This window comes from Bidens hawaiensis, unplaced genomic scaffold (genome assembly GCF_021521415.1).
Source record: "Bidens hawaiensis isolate Kalapana, Puna unplaced genomic scaffold, B.hawaiensis_p1.1 tig00001960_1, whole genome shotgun sequence".
In the NCBI taxonomy this organism is placed as follows: Eukaryota; Viridiplantae; Streptophyta; class Magnoliopsida; order Asterales; family Asteraceae; genus Bidens; species Bidens hawaiensis.
The window spans coordinates 3,482,081-3,498,035 of NW_027491108.1; the positions used below are offsets into that span (position 1 = coordinate 3,482,081).

Consider the following 15,955-nt stretch of genomic DNA (forward strand, 5'->3'; position numbering starts at 1 on the left):
CCGAATTATGTTTGCAAACTTAAACGATCTTTGTATGGCCTCAAACAGGCACCACGGGCATGGTTCGAACGTTTTTCCACGTTTATTATTTCAAAAGGGTTCAACCAAAGTATTTGTGACAGTTCACTCTTTATTTATCGAGATGGTCAGTCTATGGCTTACTTACTACTTTACGTGGATGATATAGTCTTAACAGCGTCCTTTACAGATTTGTTACGTCGCATTATTCGGTTACTCTCGTCCGAATTTGCGATGAAAGACTTAGGACCATTACACCATTGTTTGGGTATTACTGTCACACGTGACAACTCGGGCATGTTTTTATCTCAGTCTCAATATGCAGCTGATATACTAGCACGGGCCTCCATGTCGTCTTGTAAACCACGTGCGACCCCAATTGAGACAGGTTCAAAGCTAGCAGCTGATGCCGGACCTTTAATTGAAGATGCCACGTCATACCGAAGTTTGGCAGGTGCGTTACAGTATCTTACGTTTACTAGACCAGATATTTCTTATGCCGTTCAGCAAGTTTGTCTCTTCATGCATGCTCCCCGGGAACCGCACCTGGCCTTCCTACGTCGCATTTTATGATATCTCGTGGTACTCTTGATTATGGCTTACGACTATGCTCATCCTCAACGACCACTCTAACAGCCTACTCCGATGCTGATTGGGGCGGTTGTCTTGATTCTCGGCGTTCAACGTCGGGCTATTGTGTGTATTTGGGTAACAACTTGCTTTCATGGTCGTCTAAACGACAGGCCACGATATCTAGATCTAGTGCCGAGGCCGAGTACAGAGGGGTAGCCAACGCTGTGGCAGAGACATCATGGATATGTAATCTGTTATTAGAACTAAGTGTGCCGTTTCAACGAGCCACTATTGTTTATTGTGACAACGTCTCTGCAGTGTACTTGTCTGGAAATCCGGTTCAACATCAACGAACCAAGCATATTGAGATAGATATACATTTTGTTCGCGAGAAGGTTCGTCTTGGACAAGTTCGTGTTCTACATGTTCCGGCTCCTTTTCAGTACGCCGATATATTCACTAAAGGGCTACCATGGGAACTCTTTCAGTCATTTCGATCCAGTTTGAGTGTTCGGCAGAACCACGTTCAAACTGCGGGGGTGTATTAGAGTATTATATTTATTATATATTTGTATATTTTAGAGTGATTGAGTGTGATTTCCTTTCCATAATATTAGGGATGGTTTGTTACGTAAATCCCTTATATAATGTAAATATTGATCTATGGAATGCGGAGGAAAGAGATTCACCTTTACTCTAGTGGTGGGGCATGTCTCTCTCTCTCTCTCTCTCTCATACACATACATACATCTCTCTCTCTCTCTCACCTTTACATATGTATATATGTAATGGTCGTTAAAGGGCTTTAAGCCACAGTGAGGCGTTATAGAGAGGGGCTTCGATGCCTCGTTTCTTACGTGGAGATGACGTGGAATAGCTTTAAAGCCCCACCATATTCAAGAGCCTAAACGAGTGGCGCTCAAAGGGGCTCATGCTGTTGAAGAAATGGTTGATGTGGCAGAAGGGCACTACACTTAGTCTAGCAATTTGAATTGATTTATTATTAACTTGAATTTAAAAAAAAAATAAAAAACGATAAAGAAAGCTCAAGGATATGATACAAATAAACAATTATGCATCTAGTATTGAAAAAATGCACACGTAATATTAAACAGTTGGCTTTGCATTTCAAACCACACCAAACCGTTAAGTTGTCCAAAAGCATAATCGAAACGTTTAGATCTCATATCTATCAAACCGGTCGGCTTACTTAGGTTTAAATGGTTTGGTAGGTTTTGTCGAAATTTTAACATAATGCATGTGGCATTAATGCACTTTATGGATCTTATTGGTTGAATCAATGGGTTCCCCTTCATACTCGCTTGCATACACACCTGTATGAAAAGTATATATTCACGTCATGGGCACATCTCTAGGTTGGAATGGTCGCACATATCTTGGCACAACCCAAATCATGACACGACATCTTTAGGTTTAAGTGATACACATCTTGGCACAACCCAAACCATGACACGACATTTCTAGGTTGAAGTGGTGCACGTATCTTGGCACAACCCAAATCATGACAATATTTCTAGGTTGAAGTGGTGCACGTATCTTCGCACAACCCAAATCATGACACGAGATCTCTAGGTTGAAGTGGTGTACTGGTGCATGTATCTTGATACAACCCAAATCATGTCACGAAAATCATTAGATTTTAGATTACTAAATCTAACCGTTTAATAAATACTTTCATATAGTTTATTTAGGCTGTGTTTGCTTGCTGACATGTAAATCTGTATCATTGAACATATCATGGCTTTCAACAATAATTAAAATCTTATACAAAAGTGTTTTCTACATAAATGACAAAATGAGATAAACAGGTAAAACACTAAAAAGTTAAAGAACTTAAATGGACTAATGAAAAACTAAGTTCAAGTTTTAAGTCTGAAACAGTGTGTGGAGATAGAGAGGAGAAGGATTAGTTCGGTTAATGTTGGGTTGCATGTGTATGATCGAAATGGTGGCATAGCAACTTGCAACAGTTTATGCCTGAAGTGTGTTAAGACACGACGTTTAGATTCATATAAAGCATTTGAACGATTGTAAATATTGTAAACATTGGATGTGGTTGTACTTGGTTAACGCAAGTTCTGTGATTAATCAAATCTCTATCAAAGCGTGTATTTGACTATTTGTGTTTATTCAAAGGTGTTCAATAAGATTCTGGAATTACCGCTGTGTTCTAACAAATAATTAGGCTTTATCAGATCTAGCTCGTTTAATAAACTGATCATGTTCAGATGACTTGTATCGCTTTGTACATTCTTGACATGTAAATCTGTATAATTAAACTTATCATAGCATAAATGTGCTTATACAATGAGACGAATATGTAAAAGTGTAAAACACTAAAAAGTCAACAAAAATGTATACATAAAACATTCATTCATTCATTCATTCATTCATTCTATCAAGGTGTATGCTTCCACCCATTCTTCAATTAAGAATCGGTGTCTGACCCGTGTTAAAAACACACACTACCCAATTTGACCCAAAACATGTTAGAAGATAGGGTTCTACTTCTGGTGAGAACAGATTGAGAAATAGAATTGATGATTAACTATGATCATATACTACTATCAAACTTTAATTGTAAATTTAAAAGCAAAAATATTGGGCCCATTATCTATATTTTACCTTAAAGTGTATCATAATAAGAAAATAGTTAACAAAATTATCTACAAACGATACTAATCGATGTCAAACGACTTGCACGATTGTGTTACTTAGCAGCTTAACAATAGGCCTTTCTTAAGGCTTAAAACGTGAAACCTAGAGCGATCATACTACCATAAAAGTTGTACCTTTATTTACAGGATTCATAGTTCTCAAAAGGGAACATGCACTGCACCACTTCACAAATATATAACTACACCTGCAACAAATAATATTTTCTTTAATTTACAAATTTGTTTAAACATAAGGAAAGAAAAGACATTCAAAGCTTTTAAAAGAAATTAATTTGACTTAAAAAAGGACAGATTTCTTTCATTTACAGATATTTTTTGTAATCGAATCCTCGACATATAACTCAGAGCCATACTCTTATGCTTTGGTTTTTAATGAAATAGCAAGTTAAACTTGTAAAACAGAAGTGTATATTATTGTGATTGTAATCTGTACATTAAGAGAGTATATAATAGAATACAATATCACACTCTAGACCCTCTAATATAATATAATAATAAACTATGCCTAATATAACAGATAACAAAAAAATTCACTACTGTTTACCTGCCATTAAAGACTACTGTTTTTTACTGGATGGGTCCTGGTTCTTGTTCTCCTCCTTAGCTAACCTTTGCATGAGCTCTTTTAGATGATTGCGATATGCCAAATATATATCTCTTGAGTGTTTAGCCTCCGTGTATTCTTCTGTTCCTAACCGAACCACCTTCAACGCATTCTTTGTACTGTAGTTCTGGAATTAGGAATACAAACATTACTAAATAATTAACAGAAAATACTGGAATTGCTGTCTTTCAATAGAGATGCCCATAGTTAACGAAATGATATATTTACCCCATACTTAGGCTGCCAATTCTGCAAGTTTGTGTTGAATGTTCCACTTCTAAGATTATCTTCACCTATTACCCATGGCCTAAAACAAATAAAACAACTTGATTTAATAAACCTAAAGCACCACAATAATATCATCTTAACATGAAAAATACATACAAAAAACTAATGCTAGATCACTAACCTTCCTGAGAAAGATGTAATGAAATGATTTGGATTGCTTATAAATTCATAAATCGTCTTCAGTTTTGTACTGTTATCCACCAAGATTGCTCCTTGTGCACATGTTTCTAGTAACAAACTTGGAAAAACATATGTTTGTGCGGTGATAGAAGTATGCTCGTGTATGAAATCCATCATTAACAACGGGCATAGATCTTTATCCAAGTTTTCCAATACAATATAATGATGACAGTCAATTTTTTTCTGACCACCTATAGCTTTCTCATGATCACTTTATTCAGTACAGAAAACTTCCCTCCCTATCAATGAAAACACAAATTAAAAACAAGTTCTGAAATCATTATCATATAAAACGATCTTTTGCTAAATTACAACACCTGCACAGGATCCGACAGGCGAGCCATGTCCAAAACTGACAAACACCTACAAATCCATAATCAATTACAGATAGTTAAAGAAATCACAAACTAAGAAATCCGTAACACAGTGACATCAACTGAAAAACTTGCCTGTGATTCAATCGAGGCCTTTTTGAGTTTTTGTTTCACAAGGTTGGTGAATTCAGTAATTGTGGGATGAATATCACCACGCGTAATGAGACATATGTCCTCAATGGTTGTTTCTGTCACACTTCCTTTCCCAGGGTCGTGCTGCCAGGATAGCGAATAAGAGCATAAACACATCTCAGGTGTATGCTCTTTATAATGCACCTGCATTATCAAGTAAACAAACACTAAATTGTGAACAAAACATATTTCATAGTGATCATGGTTGCAGAAGTCACTAGGTATTGCCATGTCGGTCAGTTGCGAGTACTCGGCCTAGCCGAGGTGTACATGTCGAGTACTCGGCCACCTAGACCGATTTTTACAACATTGATGGTGATTGGTTGAAAATTTAGGGGTGTCGATCAGCCGGTTGGCGGGTTGAAATGTGCAACCAGAACCAACCCATATTGTTTTTTTTTAAAGGAAAATTTGGACTGTTTCTCGATTTGTGAGTGTCATCCTTGTGCAGGGGCCATGCTAATTTTATCAGATGTCCCCGAAGGGACCCCAACCCATATTATTATTCGTGTCAAAGATTTCAACCCTAACCTGCACACACACAAATTTGGGTCGGCCCAAAAACGACCCGTCAACCGAACCCGACCTGTTTTTTTAAATGGGTCTTGTTAGTCAACCCGAACCCAACCCGTTTTTTAAGCAAGTCGTGTTAGTCAAGCCAAAACATGTTTTTTTTTTCGTGTAGGGTAAATAGGGTTCCTGTGATCTAAATTTGGGGCAGCGGTAAGCAATTGACGCGTAAAATCTAATCACCTTAGCATAACAATTTATTTAAGTTAAATAATTAATTTAAAAAACTAAAAGTAGAGAAAAAGTAAGTACATACAGCATCAACAATGGCGTCAAAATATCGAAGAGGTTTTTGTTTGGCTCTGTAAATAGCGCAGACGAGCATGCCTTGAGTGAGTCTGGAACACTCATTGTCATCGAGCGGCTCGGAGACTGGACGGAATCTTTGGAGAAACAGTTGGATTTGACGGTGAGTGGAGAAGACCTCGTCGGAGAGACTGTAGAAGCTCTGAAACTTCACACGGAGGAGGAGGTGGTTTCCGTCTTCGAGATGGACTCGGCAAGTGTACCACGCATCATCATCGTCGTCTTTGTTGGGCCGGTACTCCACGCCGATCGCCGCCATTTCAAACAAGCTGGTGGTACTGCTGTCTGTCGTTTGCTTCATAACATCATGCAGTCAGTCTTATTGTGACCAGTACGGGTTCTATTCTAGCCAAACCAATTTATTATTATTTTTTAGTAACTAAGATTGAACGTTATTTGTTTCTAATGCTATGACCATCCAGATTAAGCTAGTTCGTATCGAAATCAAATGTAACAATCACATGAAGAATAGAATGTGTTAGTATAGAGTTTACTATTCAATTTTTTTACGAATAGCGAAGCAATTAAATTGATTGTGTGTTAAACACCTTAATTGAAACACATAGCACTTTCGAGATGAGTTTTACATAGATCAACAACTATCATCTTTTTGATCGAAAACCCTAAAACATCAGTCTGAAATTATGAAAAAACTTAACAGAGAAATTTTTTTTTTAAAGCAGAGGTCCAATGAGAAAAAACAGAGTGAAAGGTGGGACTGTTGGCAAGAACTTTTTAAGTTGAAATTATTATCGGTCAATTACAAAAAATGTGAGATTATTAAAATCCAATTTGTTAAAAAAGAATAGTGCTATAATCACATGAGTAATGTGTTAGTATAGAGTTTTTGCTAACTCCACCCATATTAGTTGGTAAATTAATCTTCTTTGGAACTCAACTGTTCAATTTTTACAAGTATTGAAGATCTTTCTGCTCACGTTCAAATGCTCAATGATAGCGTTTTTACACTGCCTTGTGACTTGTTTTACCGAACCAGAGTCGTTATCCAGCCCACGTTGTTTGGTGTTGCCTCTTGTCCTCGTGACGTAATAGGTAACTCTTCATGTTCCCTTAATTGGATTGTGTTTGGTGCTTGTCATCATATTTCTTCTTCGTTGGTGCTGCATTATCGGTTACCAATTTTCGCAGTCATAGTTTTCTTTACGTCTTTGTCGTATCTTAATTGGGTTGTGATTGTTGTTTGTCACTGAATTTGTTCTATAACGTTGTTGGATTACCGATTACAACCTTTCTCGGGCCTATTTTCATAATGTTTTAACTTAGGTCCGTTGTGTGTGGATGAGTTTCTTCTGCATTATTTTAGCGTTACCGAACACCGATTAACACTTTTCACTGGCCTAATTTTGATAATATATTCGGTCAGGTCTTGAAATAATTATAGCATACCATTTACTACATTTTCAAAAACATATCAAATGTTAATACATATGGTTTAAAAATGTTTCGGATTTTTGTCGAGTTTGGGTTCGTTTGCCATCGAAAAATGTAACTGGTTGAAGAATCTAAAATTAACTATGATCATTTGTAATATCACACTTTAACTGTAAACTTAAAAAGTAAAACAAACTAGTAAAATCTAGCAGCTATTTTTATATATTTTGCCATAAACTATGTCATCCGAAAATTTAATTGGTTGAAGTGAACCTACACTGCAACTTCACAAAACCAAACACCATGCTTGCACCTTTAGTCCTTTACAACACCTGTAACAAATAATGTTTTCTTTAGCTAATATATTTTTATAGGAACATAAAGAAGACATTCAAAGCTTGCAACAAAAGTCAATTTGACTCATACGTATTGAGACTCAAGAACACAGCGTAAAAGTTACAACTAAAACCTAGCTACATGTGGGTCGGGCCCTAAAATTGGTTATTTGTGTACCCGAAAGTGAACAGTGAGGACTGTGAGTGTAATTTCTGAAAACTTGGGGCCAAAACTGCAGTACGGTCTTACTAACACTAGACCATTCGTTTAATTAAGGGAAAACACTATATAGAATAGTAACCAACTTTGTTTTGTCCCAATTAGATCACTCAACTTTCAATTTGTCTAAATTAGGTCACTTAAATTTCAATTTGTGTTGTAAAACGAGAGGGACAACTACTATATTATCGTAAGTGATACATTTACTGATAAAAAATAAAAAAGTGTTGGTTTTAATGTCGTTTAAGTTGTTTATAAACATATAATATGAAGGTAAAAAAGATAGTTGAGTGACCTAATTAAGCTAAATTTGAAAGTTAAGTGACCTAATTGAGACACATTGAAAGTTGAGTGACCTAATTGAGACAAAATAAAATATGAGTGACTTAATTGGAACAAACTTGAAACTTGGTTACTATTCTACAAAGTTGTCCCTTTAATTAACTCTCTTTGTTGCTTTTGACATTCTACTATGGGTCATGCTCCTGGTTGGCCGGGTCAAGGGAATCAATTTAGGGCCAGATTTTACACAGTTTTTCATGACTAACTTATGACTTGAAACAACAGATAGCTGTTTACCTGCCATTTGAAACTGCCTTTTAACAACTAACTGGACGGGTCCCGTTTCTTGTTCTCCTCCATAGCTAACCTCTGCACGAGCCCTTTTTGATGATTGTGAAATGCCATATACAAATCTTTTAACTCTTTAGCTTTTCTGAATTCTTCTGTTCCTAAACGAACAATCTTCAACTCATTCTGTCTGCTGTAGCTCTGGGATTAGGAATGCAAACATTAATAAATAATTAACTAATAATATTTGAAATGTTGTGTTTGAAATAGAGAATGAGATGAACTTAATTAAGGAGTAACACATTTACCTCATACTTAGGCTGCAAGCTCTGCAGGTTTGTGTTAAATACTCCACTTCTAAGATCAACTTCAGCTATTACCCACGGCCTACAAGAAATAAAATAACTTAGAACTAATAAACCTAAAGAACCACAATAATATCATTATAACACAAACAATTAATGGTAGATTGCTTACCTTCCAGAGAAAGAAGTAATGAAGTGATTCGGATTGTTTATAAAATCACAAATCCTTTTCAGCTTTGTCTTGCTATCCACCATGATAGCCCCTCGTGCATATGTTTCCAGTAACAAACTTGGAAGAACACACGTCTGTGCAGTGATTGAAGTATGCTCATGTATGAAATCCATCATCAACAATGGGCATAAATCCTTATCCAAGTTTGTCAAAACAATATAATGATGAGGATCAGTCTTTTTTACACCTCCAATATGATCACTTAACTCAGTGCAGAACCTTTCCCTCCCTATCGATAAATACGCAAATTAACGACAACTTCCGAAAACATTATCATATAATAAAATCTTTAGTTAAATTACAAAACCTGCGCATGTACCAACATGAGAACTGTGTTCCACACTGCCAAACACCTATAAATCCACCACAAATACAAATAAATACAAGATATATAGCAACTAAGAAAACAGCAACACAATGACATCAACCGAAAAACTTGCCTGTGATTCAACGGAGGGTACTTTGAGTTGTTGCTTCACAAGATTTGCAAATTCAGCAATCTTGGGATGAATATCACCATGAACAATGAAACATATGTCCTCAATGGATGCTTCAGTTAAAGTCCCCTCACCAGGACCATGCTGCCAGCACAGTAAATAAGAGCATACACACTTCTCAGGTGTGTGCTCCCTGTAAAGCACCTATTATCAAGTACAAAACAGAAAAAAATATGAACAAAAGTAGAAAAACAATAATACTAATTTATTACCTAAATAGCATTAGAAAATAAGCAGTATTAGGTTTTATCTATGATTATGCATTTTAGTTGTAACACATTAAAACTTCGGATTATATTTGTAATTATTATTAAGGGTGGAAACTTAGGTTTGCTACAGCCGTCATTCTCAAGAGGTTTTCCTAAACCGTCACAACGTACGGTTTGTAGCAACGGCTATCCACGCCTAATCCTTGTATAAATATTATATCAATTCTTCGGTGTTCATCACCAAGATTGATCATAATTTGATTAGTCCACTATCTCAATTCAATTTCTTTTTGTAATTTCAATTGTGATTGCTGTGATTGTGTTCTGATTTCCAAGAAATAGCATATACTAATTATGGTTCGTCAAGGGTTCATGTAAAAAATAAACTTAACATGAGAACGTAAGAAGCAACACCAATCTACCAAAAATGAGAGCATAGGAAGCAAAACCAAGTTATCAACTACAATACCAATCTATGTAAGCAATGCTTTATAATAACAAAAGAAAAAAGCTAATAATAACAACAAAAGAAACAAAATCAGCAACAAAATAATAACCACAAATACTTATGACAACAAAAGGAAAAAAAACCTAATAATAACAACAAAATTAAATCAACAAATACTTATAATGTCTCACAATCAGAAATCAGCAAATACGAACAAAAAATATAACATCAACCACTTACAAAAACAAACCTAATAATATCAGCATGAAATCTATTACACGACTAAATAATCAATAATCAGAATAACACATTAAAAAATTAGCCCTAAAATAGAGAAAAAGCACATACAGCATCAACAACGGCGTCATAATACAGAACCTCGTCGTGACGTCGATTAATAGCGCAGACGAGCGTGCCTTGAACAAGTCTGGAACACTCGTTATCATCGACGGGCTTGGAGACTAGACGGAATTTGTGGATGAGTTGTTTGATGTCATGGTGAGTGGAGAAATCGGCGACGGAGAAGACCTCGTCGTGGAAGCTTTGAGCGAAACCCTCGAACTTCACTCGCAGCTGGGTTTCGTCTTTGAGAACGACGGCGCAGGTGAACCAGGCTTCGTCTTTCTTCGTCAGGTATTCGAGATCGTAGTCGACTTCTTCGTCGTCTACAACCGCCATTTAACAATGGTGATGATGCTTCAAGGTGGCGTACCACACATGCAATTTTGGTACTAGTCTCGGGATTTGTAACTTATTTGTCTGGTGCAAAAATAAGGTTAACATTAATGCGGTGTTTCGGAGAGAGAAAAATTTTAAAAAAACAATGTTTCAGAACTTTTTTAAGAAATGGGGAGAGAAAAAAAAGGAAAATGTTAGAAAAATTTAAGCATATTTGATTAGAGAGATTATGAGAGAAAATATTTGTATATAATAATAACTTCATATCAATTCTTAAATTACCCTCATATTTAACTCTATAATATAGTTTACTTAAAGGGTATAATAGAAAAATCATATCTTTCTTTTTTTTTCTTCTTAACTCGGAAACACCTAAAATGTTTAATTTCCTTTCTCTTCTCATTTTTATTAAACTCGAGAACACGAAATAAAGTCACACATTTCCTTCCCCTATATTTCTTTCTTGTCCTAATTCTCATTCCTTCCCCTCCCCTCGTTAAATGAGACTCGGGAACACGGCGTAAGGAAGAGACTTAAGCAAGGTGGGGATCCATTTGACCCGGCATTTAGTTTCAGAGACACTAGGGTGATGATGTAAGACTGGGCGATTAGGTGACTTTCACTAGTTGGATCCTCGTCTGAACGGGTTTTATCTCACCGCACTGTCGTGCCTTCGGGCGAGTGTTCACGAGCGTTGGCCTTAGGTGAAGGTTTTTCCCGGATCGAAAGACGAGCGTATCCCGATGCGGTGAATTTAGGCAGCAGCCCATTTGAAGGATTCGTTGGCCGTTTAAAAAAAATTACCCGTGTTAAAATTTTATGAAAAATCATTATGTCCGTTATTTTTATGATTTTATCTCAATCTCTATTGCATTGATTAACTTGAAACACAGTTCTTCAACAGGACAGCTGATAGTTTAGATGCTGATAATTTCGAGTTCAGTTAACTGTAAATCTATCACTCGATATTTATCAATACCGTTTGGAGTCACAATTTGTAGAAACGAAAGATGACAATGAAACTTGAACTCGATGGGAATAGACAAAACCTAAAAAATACGAGACAAGTTAAAGGGTCGGGTAAGGGTTATGATATGAGATTACTTTTTTGAAAATTTTTATGGCATTGGATTTGGTGAATCGGTGATATGTCTGTTTACTCAACAACAGAAGTATGGAAGGTAAATAAATTTGAATTTCAGATGATGGATACTATTTAATTGAATTTCAGGCATGGACGCCTACATTATTAATAGGGGTGTTCAGATTTCGATTCGCATTCGAAACATTCGAACTTCGATTCGAATTCGATTATTAAGATTCGAATTCGGTTTTAAAAAATTCGAATTCGATTCGTATTTGAGTATATTAATCGAATACGAATCGAATACGAATTTATGATTTATTATTCAATTCGATTCGAAATTCAAATTCAAATTATATATACATATATGTATATATATAATATATTTTTTTATTTGTATCAAATCCATAAATAATATAAATGTCCATTACAAATTATTAAACCCAATATGCCATATTATTGTTTCATAGCCTATACTAATATGGGTGTTATTTACTTCTCGTTTTAAATATTTTGAATTTATACTATTTGTAGTTTAGTTTTGAATTTATTATCATGTGTTATTGTAACTACTTTAAATTTATATGTCTCTTTTGTGATTATGATTATGGTTTTCGAATTTTTGGCATAGGTAAAATTGAGTTAGATTGCATTTATTCGAATTTCAAATACGAATTCAAATCGAATTTCGAATTGGGTATATAATACGAATACGAATCGAATAGTTCAACTTTTAATCGAATACGAATCGAATACAAATACCGGCAAAAAAAAACAATTATTCAGATTATTCAATTCGATTTAACTTGAAAATTCGTGATTCGATTCGATGAACACCCCTAATTATTAACCTTGTATTATTTTCCTTTTTTTTTAATTTATTTTAAGTATATATTTCTAAATACGGATAAGCTTGGTATCGATACCAAAAATGTTTGGTTCGATGCTGATACCATATGCAAAAACTCAGTAAATGCCTAAAAATTTGATACCAGTACCGAAATGCTCCTTTCGATACTAATACCATTTGCTCATCCCTAATTCCGAATCTCATAGTTCCCCAATCCTAATTCTGTTCCATGATTTACCTTTTTTTTATTTAATTTAAGTATATGCATTTGAGCATGTGTGCAAGGAGTTTATAATGCGTATGAAATGAAAGAGAGAGGATGATGAATATGTCTTCATGGGCACAACCACTAGTCTAGTCGTCATGGGCACAGTCAATACGCTATGTATATTTTGGTATGTTTAGAACAACTGATAAACAGTCGATACGCTATGTATATTTTGGTATGTTTAGAACAACTGATAAATATAATTGATTGATGTCATTTGATCGATGCCAAACAAGTTTTGGGTCAGGTATATCCAACGGAAAATTACGCCCGATAACCGATGAATTTTGGGCAGGTTTGAATCTGATGCAACTAAAAGTTTAGATTAAAGAAACTCCAGAAAGCTAAAAAGCCATCATATTTGTTTTTATTTTGACTGCTATTGGCAATGATGAGTCGTGAGGTGGTGGGGAAGGCACATAGGTGATGGCTCTGGCTCTAGTGGCGCCTAACAAGAACCAATAGGTGGCGTAGGAGGCGGTGGTGGCAACAAGGCGGTGCGAATGGTGATGGCGGGGGGACTGGTGATGCCTGTAACCACCAATAGGTGGTAAAGAAAGTGTACGCTTCCACCCATTTCAAAACATTCTTCAATCATACTTTAGTTTTTAAGCAACCAATAATGATACAGCCGAGTTTCGACCACAAAATATAGTCCATTATGTGAGGTATAAATGTATAATACTTGCCTAATAGCATATGATCATTTATAAAACTATATAGGTTGCCTTTTCCATCTTCCATATCCAACACCAAAATATGAAATCAACCCAATTACACAAATTTTACACAACGATGCGACCACCCTTGCCCCTTTACAACACCAAAATAAACAATGATTTCTTCAATTTACATATTCTGTTATTTGTAAGGGGAAAAAAGGCATTCATAGCTTGTATATCATTTATGGTCTCACATATGTTTCCAAGTGTAGAACCAAAAACTAGCTACATATGACAGCTAGGTCGGGCCAAGGGCAACAATTAAGAGCCACATTTTTAAGCATGTCAAACTTACGATATGAAATAACAGCTAACATTGTTAAGATAAAAGTTTTATCATTGTTTACCTGCCATTAGAGATTGCATTTTTACAACTTGCAGAAACTAAACTGATCCTCATTCTTCTTCTCTTCTATAGCTAGCCTTTGCATGAGCCCTTGTATATGATTATGAAATACCAAATATAAATCTTTTAGCTGTTTGGACTTTCTGTATTCTTCTGTTCCTGACCGCACAACCTTCAGCTCATTCTGCGCACTGTAGTTCTGCGATCAGGAGGTCAAAGATAAACAATTAATTAACAGAAATTACTGTAACAGAAATAGAGATACAAATGGTCCATAGGCCCAAACTGCCCCAAAACCATTCCAGCAAAGCCCAATTCAATTTAAGAGAGAACACATTTACCTCATACTTAGGCTGCAAGCTCTGCAGGTTTGTGTTGAATGTCCCACTTCTAAGATTTTCTTTAGCTGTTATCCACGGCCTACAACAAATAAAATAACTTCACTTAATAAACCTAAAGCAGCACAATAATATATACAAAAACACTAACAGTTAATGTCAGCTTGCATGATAATTGATAGCATTAATAAATTCGACTCATAAGCTAAATTATACAACACTACTGTTAAATTGCTTACCTTCCAGAGAAAGAAGTAATTAAGTGACTTGGATCGTTTACAAAGTCATAAATTCTTTTCAACTTTGTGCTACTATCCACCATGATAGCTCCTCGTGCATATATTTCTCCAAACAAACTTGGAAAAACACATGTTTGTGCAGTGATTGAAGTATGCTCGCGTATGAACTCCATCATTAACAATGGGCATAGATCCTTATCCAAGTTTTCCAATAAAACATAATGATGACAGTCAATCATTTTCGTACCTCCCATATCTTTATCCTGATCACTTAATTCATGGCAGAATCTTTCCCTCGCTATCAATAAAAACACAAATTAAAAACAAGTTCTGAAATCATTATCATCTAAAACGATCTTTTGTTAAATTACAAAACCTGCAGAGGATTCGACAAGAGAATTAAGTCCAACACTGCCAAGCACCTATAAATCCACAACCAATTACAGATTAATACCAGAAACCACAAACTAAGAAAACTGAAAAACTTGCCTGCGACTGAGCAGAGGCCCCTTTGAGTTTTTGTTTGACAAGGTCTGCGAATTCAGCAACTTTGGGATGAATATCACCATCTATTATGAAGCATATGTCCTCAATGGATGCCGCTGTGATAGTCCCTTCACCAGGTCCATGCTGCCAGCATATTAGATAAGAGCATAAACACTTGTCAGGTGTATGCTCTTTATACCACACCTATTATTATGAACAAAAGTGGAAGGATAATCCATTACTTAAATCAATGTTGTAAAAATCACAATCAGTCACCAATATATCAATGATTAATCACTTATCGGTATGCTACCGATTCGATTTCACCTAATCGGACCAGCAAATCAGTTGCCAGTCGAAGTCGGACCAAATCGGTCCAAATCATTTAAATTGGTCAAATTTCGGTCAAAATCTTTGAAGTAATGAAAAACCACACTTGTTTGAAAAATTATATATATAATTTTGAAAATTTACATATAAAATTCGATTGTTTGAATGCGATTAATCCCTATTAATGTATAGTTGGTACCTCCTAGGGTGGGTTACTGAAGTCTAAATTTGGGAACAATAGCAGATATTAATCAGTTCCTATTATGTTCTCTAATAAATTAAGTTATGTAAAACACTGTTCTATCTATTTATTTTAAAATGCCCTAAATTGAAGAGAAGATAAGATAGATAGATACAGCATCAACAATGGCGTCAAAATATCGAGCATCTTCCTGGCGTCTGTATAATGCGTTAACGGTAATGCCTTCAATGAGTCTAGAACACTCATTATCATCCACCGGCTTGGATACTGGACGGAACTTGTGGAGGAGTTGTTCGATCTCACTGTGAGTGGAGAAATCGGCGATGGTGAAAACCCCGTCGAAGTGGCTCTGAACGAAGTCCTTGAACTTGACACGCAGCTGGTTTCCGTGTTCGAGAACTACGGCGCAGGTGTACCACGCATCGTCTGCCTTGCACCGGAATTCGAGATTGTAGTCGAC

General features: G+C 35.8%; 2 protein-coding genes, 1 long non-coding RNA gene and 1 pseudogene across 3 annotated transcripts; all 4 read right to left on the reverse strand.

Annotated features, from left to right (window-relative positions):
- Positions 1–3,876: 3,876 nt before the first annotated feature.
- LOC143601580 (uncharacterized) lies at positions 3,877–4,727 on the reverse strand. The gene is made up of 3 exons (XR_013147681.1): positions 4,680–4,727; positions 4,123–4,601; positions 3,877–4,021 (listed from the first exon to the last, which is right to left on the reverse strand). It is a non-coding gene; the product is annotated as an uncharacterized LOC143601580 (long non-coding RNA).
- Positions 4,728–5,273: 546 nt separating this feature from the next.
- LOC143602570 (U6 spliceosomal RNA) lies at positions 5,274–5,356 on the reverse strand (annotated as a pseudogene).
- A 2,013-nt stretch (positions 5,357–7,369) lies between these two features.
- Positions 7,370–9,178, reverse strand: LOC143601571 (uncharacterized). The gene is made up of 4 exons (XM_077078955.1): positions 8,739–9,178; positions 8,570–8,648; positions 8,271–8,462; positions 7,370–7,468 (listed from the first exon to the last, which is right to left on the reverse strand). Exons 1-3 carry the CDS (start codon positions 8,912–8,914, stop codon positions 8,298–8,300), a joined length of 420 nt encoding a protein of 139 aa, XP_076935070.1. The 5' UTR covers positions 8,915–9,178; the 3' UTR covers positions 7,370–7,468; positions 8,271–8,297.
- Positions 9,179–13,922: 4,744 nt separating this feature from the next.
- On the reverse strand, positions 13,923–15,949 carry LOC143602510 (uncharacterized). The gene is made up of 4 exons (XM_077079591.1): positions 15,650–15,949; positions 14,478–15,167; positions 14,242–14,320; positions 13,923–14,099 (listed from the first exon to the last, which is right to left on the reverse strand). The coding sequence occupies exons 2-4, from the start codon at positions 14,729–14,731 to the stop codon at positions 13,923–13,925; spliced, it is 510 nt and encodes a 169-aa protein (XP_076935706.1). The 5' UTR covers positions 14,732–15,167; positions 15,650–15,949.
- Positions 15,950–15,955: the final 6 nt, after the last annotated feature.

Excerpts from the sequence above, each read along its gene's own strand:
- LOC143601571 (XM_077078955.1), bottom strand. The coding sequence starts at position 8,914 with ATGATGGATTTCATACATGAGCATACTTCAATCACTGCACAGACGTGT. Across the intron at positions 8,649-8,738 it reads ATTACTTCTTTCTCTGGAAG|GCCGTGGGTAATAGCTGAAG; the intron begins GTAAGCAATCTA and ends TATTTCTTGTAG. Across the intron at positions 8,463-8,569 it reads GCTTGCAGCCTAAGTATGAG|AGCTACAGCAGACAGAATGA; the intron begins GTAAATGTGTTA and ends TCCTAATCCCAG.
- LOC143602510 (XM_077079591.1), bottom strand. The coding sequence starts at position 14,731 with ATGGGAGGTACGAAAATGATTGACTGTCATCATTATGTTTTATTGGAA. Across the intron at positions 14,321-14,477 it reads ATTACTTCTTTCTCTGGAAG|GCCGTGGATAACAGCTAAAG; the intron begins GTAAGCAATTTA and ends TATTTGTTGTAG. Across the intron at positions 14,100-14,241 it reads GCTTGCAGCCTAAGTATGAG|AACTACAGTGCGCAGAATGA; the intron begins GTAAATGTGTTC and ends TCCTGATCGCAG.